Source organism: Paralichthys olivaceus, chromosome 11, assembly GCF_024713975.1.
Source record: "Paralichthys olivaceus isolate ysfri-2021 chromosome 11, ASM2471397v2, whole genome shotgun sequence".
NCBI lineage: Eukaryota > Metazoa > Chordata > Actinopteri > Pleuronectiformes > Paralichthyidae > Paralichthys > Paralichthys olivaceus.
In genome coordinates this window covers 9408538-9416774 of record NC_091103.1, presented here as the reverse complement: position 1 = coordinate 9416774, position 8237 = coordinate 9408538, and the positions used below count along the sequence as shown (strand labels likewise).

The following is an 8237-nucleotide window of genomic DNA, read 5'->3' as shown; positions in this document are numbered from 1 at the left end:
TTTATTCACAATGAATTTCTTTGTAAGGCAGTGGAAAATCTAGGATTTTTCGACATCAGGGGCCATAAAGGGGCCACAATTTACACAGATGGGTCGATTACATAACATCCATGCAAAATTCCTGATTCAGTAAGGTACACATTTAAGTCATTCCTTGTTACTGTACGCTCTATAGCTTTGAGCAAAGCCACACAATTAATACATTTTGAAATTTGTTCCTTGCTCAACCATTGTGTATATCAAAAAAGAGTAGAAAATAAAAATACATAAAATTGTCATATGATTTGTCTGTATGGAGTGTGACAGTGACCGCCCACTTTGAGAATGACTCTTGTTAAATATGTACATTTTCCATTTATTTTCTCCATTGACATTTTAGAACCAGGCCAACCACGTATGGGATGAAATGTGACCATGAAACATTAGATTCAGAGCAAAAAAAAAGAAGAATATTTTTAAAAAGTAAGACAAGTAAAGGTATAAGGCTGTGCACATAATTTTGTAGGTGTGAAGGAAATAGCATCCCATTTGTCACTGCAAATGATGAGAGGCATGCTAGAAAAGTGAAATCATGGTTGCTCTGTGGTAAACATAATCTAACGCTGAACCATCCGATCGTCGCAGACAGGATTTTTGCAGTTGTGTTTCACATTTCCATTGTAACTCCAATGTGCTCCACCAATCAGAAACATGTCTATTAAACCTGAGGATTGTAAGTAGCTTAGTACCTCTCCTTGACATTGTGAATAAAACATGTTTTCTTAAAACACACTTAGTATCATATGAATTTGTGGCTTTTATAGGAGTATAAAGGATCGTCTCATAATCTAAGAGATTATGAGACTGTAGGAATCACGCTGTTCATTTTCAAACACTCAATTCAAAGAGGTCTTAAAACAGGACACAAAAAGACGACTCGAGACATAGTAATGCATTTCAAGAAGCAGCTGTATTTGACTATAAAGGCATTTCTAATCCAGTGTCTCTAAGCTGTTTTCTTAATATTTCAGTGTAAAAAGCCTAGAATCTATTAGAAAAAGAAACAGTAAACCCAAAATAACATTTCATAAGAAAACAATCATTGAAAAAAAAGGAAAAAAAAAAAATCCCCATTCACCAGTCACTTCAATTAAAATAGAAACACCATTTCATTTTTGCTAACATTTTCCCTCAAAACAAATATATTTTTCCTTATATATATATATAATATCTATATATATTTATCCTCAAGGCAGTTGGTCATGGCCAAATTAATTGACCTCATCATGGCCATTGTTTTCATGTTTCAAAGTTAGAAATAGCTAGAATGGAAGAAAATGACTAGTGGGAGCACAGTGTAGAGCCACTACACCGGCCAACAAATAATATCTCATTTTGAGTGAGGGAATAGTCTGTCAAGGCGGCGCAGCACGCAGACACACTTCCTCTGGAACAAGTGCAATGCAAAGAGAATACATTTCTCACACATCATAAAACTACAACACACTCCTCTTTCACAGCACTCAGGTCGTCCATCACAGTCCCTCTCCTTGTCTCCTCTTCCTCAAACGTCTTAATCTTGCAGCAGCGAAGGCCGGTGTTGTGCTGTTTCAGTTAAGTCACTGCCTAAAGTCCACTTGATGGAGAGTCACCGCAGTAGTCAGGGAGGTGGAGTGTCTGATCCATCCTCAATTGTTGTCGTTTACTCAGCCTCTAACCACCATCAGAGGCAGTAGACTGCTAGAGGATGTCTGAGCTTGTTTGATCGTTGAACAATAATTTGTTAACTGAGAACAAGAGAGAAAAAAAGGATCCCAGCATTTCAGCGTTTTGTTAATTACAGTAAAAATGTGGCTGATAAGTTGTCCCTGAATACTGAAGACTGCTCTATCAGTAAATGGTGCGTCTGACAGCAGAAGGGAGAGGACACAATTAGCAGGATCTCTGCACAGAGGAGGGTTATGATGAGTGTACATGATGAAGGACTGGAAGAGAAACTGGCTGCAGCTATGTGCTCTTGATCGGTTCAGATGAGCTGAGCACATAAAGGACACAAGGGGACGGGATAAATGAGCAGGGAAGAGATGGGATAGATGCAATACTCAAGAGTGATCGTCAAAAGTGCCTGGAGGGCGACGTGAGGAGGTTCCCTGGATTACCATTTACATGAAGTGAATATGCAGGTTGGACACATAAGCAAGTATGCTCATGTGAGGGAGATAGAGAGAGAGAAAAGAGAAAGTGTGTAGGTGAAAAAGAGAAATCCCTGGGCTACATGGGAGGGCGCAGTGGAGGAGAGGTCCCGACAGACCTCAGCTACCTCCATCTATCACATCCCTCCGTTACACCTGACACTCAGCAGAACTATGTGCTTCTCTTTTGCAGCTCCTGAACAAAGGCTGTGAAAAAGAAGTGGACACAAGCATTAATAGCATGAAAATTCTACATTGAATTATATTTTGAAATCATTTTTCGTAGAGTCATCTCACCTCCAATAATTTCCTCCTTGACTTTTTGCAGTTCTTTCCGCACCTCCTCGAGGATCTCCTGCAAAGGAATCAAATGGTGAACATACCGTTAGTCATGGTGATTCTGTAGTTTACCACTCAGTGTGTTTTCAAGCATATATGTAACCAGGTTACTCATAGGAACCAGGTTACACAGGTAATCAAATAATTCATTCCACATGCACTGTAGGAAATGGATGTCAGTACATGCAGAAGGTGGGAAATCTGACATCTCCACCTTGCCGACCTCAATTTGAAGCATGGATTTCTCATTACCCTGTGTGCTGGCCTGGCCAGAAGAAGGGTGTTGTTTTTGCCATTGTCTGTGTGCGTTAACAAAATAACTCAACAATGTACTGACAGATTTTTACCCAACTAGGAATATTACTTGTGAGGCTATCACCAGATAATCAACTTAGGGTCAACATAACAAAAACATGAGCCAAGATTCAGATTTTCAAAGATATCTCTGTTCATTATAGAGACAATCTAAATATCATAAAACTAAAGCTTGTATAGATTGGAAAATAATTTATCATTATATGGTGAGAATGATGGTGTCACTCCAAATAGGATGTTATATAGTGTGGCAATGCATTAACCTTGGCAACCAATAAGATTGGAGACAACAACTCAGCTTATTTAGATTAACCAATAATTCATCATCATATGGTATAAATGACATCATGATGACATCATAATGACAGCTTTTTTCATGTGCATTTAATGGCACGCATTCAGGTGCAGCTCCTTTGTGGTGGTGACAAACTCACTTGTTTCATTTTTTCTAAATCTGAGTCATCCATTCCACCTGCATCATTACTGTTGCCTGCAGGCTTCACCCTGTAAGGAGACAATAAAAAAAGACAAATGCAGACAATTACTTCATGTTTCTGTGTATCACAAAAAAGCCAAGGAGGACCATGGCACTGCGAAGACAGGCCAACTGTCAATCAAGCTCGTCACCATAGCACCAGAGGGTTCAAGGAGCAGTGAAGAGAAAGAGACAGAAATGTAAACTTACACACCCAGAGATGCAATCATTACCATTACTATTCATAAATGAAAGGAGACATATTATGCTCATATTTCAGCATCATAATTTAAATCTAGGTTATTACTTGAAAGGGTTTGCATGCTCTACTGTTCAGAAATGCATCACTTTCCTCATACTGTCCATTGCTGCAGCTCCTCTTCTCAGCCTCTGTCTGAAATGCTTTATGTTTAAGTTTGCTGTAAACGTTTAAGTTCACAAGAGATGATGACCCTGTTGTGATATTCAAACATTGCAACTATTGCAGTTGAGACAGCCATTCTTACTCCAAAACTCTCTTCTTTATCGTCAGGGACAGCTGCTTCTAACATCTTCAATTGGTGGGAACACCAAGCGCTGCCACCTTTGTAGAGAACTTGAGAATCTGTTGTGTTTATATACACGTCGATGCAGATTGTGCAAGACCTCTGTACAGAGAAGCCTGTTGCACATCATTTCGATCACAAGACATCACATGCAAAAGTATCAGCTGGACTACTGACAAGGTGTTTCATGACCTTCAGGTTTTCTGTGAGGGAGACAAGCTTTCTTTACTGCAGGATTTGGGCTTTTTAACCTTTACATACAAAAAAAACATACACTAGAGGAAAGGGGAAAAAACAGAAAAAGCATAATATGTCTCCTTTAATGCCTTTGACTACTCTGAAAACGAATTATTTGTACGTGTAAAATACTGGTTGGATTTATCCACCTCTTAATTACTACAACTACATACACGTCCCTCAGTTACCGTCTATGGACAGGACAGGCTAAGCCATCAGAATGACAACCACAAGAGGACAGTAGCGAGCCCAGCAGTCAGAGGTGACATATAAAAACAAGCAATCCCAGTCAGTCTTCCCATCTTATTATTCAGTTTCCAGGGAACACAGAGCCAGTACACCAACAAGTCCCTCGGGTGTATGACATTAACCTATCCATTAGGTGATGCTATCAACGGTAAAACGTGCTACAACAGCTACTGTGCTAACCTCAACAGAAAAGAAAAGGCAAAGGTAGCTATGGTCACAAGGGAACGGGACAGCATGTATACCTGGAACCCTGGGACAATGAGGAAGTGGAGTCCGTGATCTTGGTGGTGGAGTTATTCCTGTTAGTGAGACACACACTCTCCTCTTAGAATGGAAATGGAAAGTCACACACACAAATGCACACTATGTCCACAGGCATACATGTAAACAAAGGCACACACAAACACACTGACGGAGACCTGCTCCTCGGATGAGTTCAAACATGAGTCACTAAACACCCAGTGGTTACAGACTGACTGTTGATGGCGGCACAGAAATATAGAGAGAGAATCCAGGATTACCTGCTCATAGTCGATTTTTCCCAAGGTCTTCTCAGGGTGTCTGAGAGGGAGGACAGAGAGTTATTAAGATTCACTAAGTCTATTATGTAACATGAATATCAGAATGAATGGAGGTGGCATGCAACAGATTGAGATGTTCAGTCCTCACCGCTTTGACCTTGAGCCTCTGAATCATCCTGTAAAGAAAAGATTGAGACCTTCTGTTAGGAGTGAGTCATCCTCGAGCTGAGTCCTATTTTTTTCCCCATCCATCATCAACAGTGTTTGGTCACTTATAGAAACAGAAGATTTGTTTGGTGTCTTTTACTAACTAATGTGGCATCTTACATTATCCTGTGTCTTCACTGCTGGCTTCTCTCCAGTGTCTGCAGCTTTCCTCCTGGTGTCATAAAATAATAACTGTCATTTAGAGTTTAACAAACTAGGAAAATTGAAGAGTTCTTTGCACACAGTGTATTATGAAGTTCAATTATTATTATTATATTATTCAAAGGAGAAATGGGACACAAGTCTATCTACTAATTCAACAAATGTCTGTATGTGGAATGCATATCTCTCTAACCATCCATCTTATCTGCTTCACACTTGATATGTGTGACCTTAATAGCAATACACTGAAGATTGTGATTGTGTAAATAGTGACAGTATATTGTATGTTTGACTCACTAATGACTGAAGAATAATTCTAAAGTAGCTCAAGAGCATTAACACCAGACAAGCAAACAGAACATTACAGACAGACAGGTTTAGAACAGACACTGCATAAGGGAAATTAATAGCAACTCCATATAAAACCTGAAATAGAGATACCCTAATAGTCTATTTGCATTGGAATGTTCATTGGAATTTTTAATTTTAAGTAACTGCAAACTCGACCCACCTTCGTGCCAAGATGGCACTCATCTCACCCATCAAACTGCCTCCCCCGCCACCAGAGTTGCTGCTGCGGCTTGAGTCACCTCTGCCGAGTGAGGCTGAACCTGAATCATCCTGTTGAGGGCAGCAGATAGCAACAAGAAGTTTCAGGCAGACACTGTGCAGGCAGGGTGACTCAATAATCAGTCAGAAGCAGGTATCATAGCTCTATGTGTAGGAATAACTCTATGACTGGATCAGCTGCAGAATTTTATTCACATAATTAGATGAGCTCATAACAGATTAAATCTTGGTCCATTTTCTTTATCTTGACCTCAAAAACAGCTACAGCGTCACACATCTATCACACGTCTATAAAGCTGTTAAGTTACCAACTCACCTTAGATACTTTGCGGAGTTTAGCTCCTGCAAGGGCAGCTGCCAATCCCCCACCACCTGCTCCTCCACCACCACCTCCTCCACCACCACCACCACCTCCGCCACCACCACCTCCGCCACCGCCTCCACTTCCCTCACTGCCTCCTGGAGGGGGCAAGGGCGGGGGCGGCGGGGGTCCTCCTGAGGGAGGTGGTCCTGGAGGTGGAGGGATACCGCCGCCCTGAGCGAGGTTAGGGGGTAGAGGAGGGGGCGGTGGAGGAGCGGAGCCTCCAGAGGTCAACGGTGGAGGTGGAGGAATAGGGACTAAAAGAAAAACAACCAAGAAGAATCATCAATAACAGGTCACGTTTGAAAATGGCTATAGAGTCTAACATAGACTGTGACCAAGATTTTATTAGACCCCTCTCATAAAGCATACAGGCCTTAAAAGGTCTGAGTGAAATGTGAGGAACTGTTAACACTAGCTTGCATCATAGTTAAGTGCAGTAATGTTGAGCAGCCCAGGTGTTTCCTGACCTGCAGCTGCTTGTCTTTCTCTATCCAGTCTCTCCCTTTCCTGCTGCTCCCGCTCCTGTCGTTCTCTCTCCTGTCGCTCTCGTTCCTGCTGTTCCAACCTCTGCTGCTCCAACCTACGGCAAACACACACATCTGTCAGTGGAAAATATGTGTAAACATGCTCAAAATAAATCAGTGGTTGGAGAGGATGAATAAATTAAGGTGGATGTTATATTTAATTTGAGGGTTGTGCCTGGACAGGCTGAACGAGACCGAAGGGGCATGACAGGAAACGCCAGCTTTGAGCAGTCCCAAATTAATGTACAGTCCAACAGATTATTGGATTATTTATGCAACAGCCATAGTTTTTTAGCAATTCTGTTTGAGTAGATATGTTTGGTGTTTGTGTGGAGAGATAGAATCAATTAATGGTCGAAACACCGAATTTGGAAAAAAACAAAACAAACGAGATGAATTCCACGGCTTCTGATTAGCCCACTGCTGAAAAGTCCACATCTGGATATGGTGGCCTAATTCAAGCAGCCTCAGATCCCTTCTCCCCCAACACATCTGCCACTCACAACAGCTGCCTACAGATCAGCACACATACAATGTACACGTACACGCACAAGCACAGGTCAACACATGAACTAAACCATACACACACAGTCAATCACAGTTATTTAAAGCTTAGGCAGTGAGGCCAGGAAGTGGGGAGGGGAGATCATGTCTTCTTTTCTATTTTTTATCTTTTACAACTTGATGTGAATGAGAGAACATGTTGTTAGCATGCTATAACAATATCCACCAATGTCATCACATATGCTGGTTTTCAAAGTTTTTCATGCCACAGCATGTCAGCAGCCACTAGGACGGCTGACAGCTAACTTGACTGACAGTCCCTTGGACCAATCACAAAGCCTCCCAGCCTGTCCGACATATTACTTTTTAGCTTAAATGAATATTAAATGGTTACTGTCATAGATGCAGAGCGTGGTGCAGTGTCTCCGCAGAGGGTTTCTGCTGCAGAACCAAATCGATGGGTGGAGAGAAGGAGAGGTTGATGGGAGAAGGTGTCCGCCTTTCTGCCTTTTTAACCTTTAACCTACAGGGGCTGGCCGAGGGTTTAGCAGTGTCAGGCTAATGCCATCAAATCCTCTACATATGCGTGTGTGCTAGACTGTGCCAACAGGACTTCTGCAAAGCCAAAACAGCTTTACTTCCTATTGATTTGTTATGCAACTAAACCCAGAGTACAATTCGCTTCTTTAAGGAACATAAACTTCACATGTCCACAGAATAGCCGAGTTGTCTCAATGGCAAAATCAAAAGCTTCTAAAAACCCTGCCTTCTTAAAGGTCCAGTGTGTAAGATTTAGATGAAAGGGATCTATTGGCAGAAATTGAATATAAATGAATCCTAGCAATATTCTCACTAATGTGTTTCATCTAAATTATAGAAATTGTTGTTTCTTTACCCTAGAAAGGTCCCTTTATGTTTAAATACTTTATATTTATGAGCGGGTCCTCTCTATGGAGGCCACCATGTTTTCTAGTCATCCAGACTGGACAAACTAAACACCTTTTGAGTTCTCAAAAAAACTGAAGGATACCACGGTTTTTTATGTTTAGAAGGG

At 41.3% G+C, this 8237-nt stretch overlaps 1 protein-coding gene across 2 annotated transcripts in view; it reads right to left on the bottom strand.

The window, feature by feature from the left end:
* Positions 1 to 930: 930 nt before the first annotated feature.
* The window catches only part of vaspb (vasodilator stimulated phosphoprotein b), a 29541-nt gene continuing 22234 nt past the window's right edge, over positions 931 to 8237 (bottom strand). Inside the window, exons 5-14 of one of the 2 annotated variants that reach the window (XM_020095002.2) lie at positions 6623 to 6735; positions 6108 to 6409; positions 5733 to 5842; positions 5180 to 5231; positions 5001 to 5028; positions 4853 to 4892; positions 4574 to 4630; positions 3260 to 3329; positions 2469 to 2526; positions 931 to 2378 (exon numbers count right to left, since the gene is read on the bottom strand). In XM_020095002.2, coding sequence (XP_019950561.2) covers positions 2344 to 2378; positions 2469 to 2526; positions 3260 to 3329; positions 4574 to 4630; positions 4853 to 4892; positions 5001 to 5028; positions 5180 to 5231; positions 5733 to 5842; positions 6108 to 6409; positions 6623 to 6735 — 865 coding nt within the window. In that variant the 3' untranslated portion in view covers positions 931 to 2343. The remainder of the gene's footprint in view (positions 2379 to 2468; positions 2527 to 3259; positions 3330 to 4573; positions 4631 to 4852; positions 4893 to 5000; positions 5029 to 5179; positions 5232 to 5732; positions 5843 to 6107; positions 6410 to 6622; positions 6736 to 8237) is intronic. The other variant, XM_020095003.2, reaches the window with a different exon arrangement.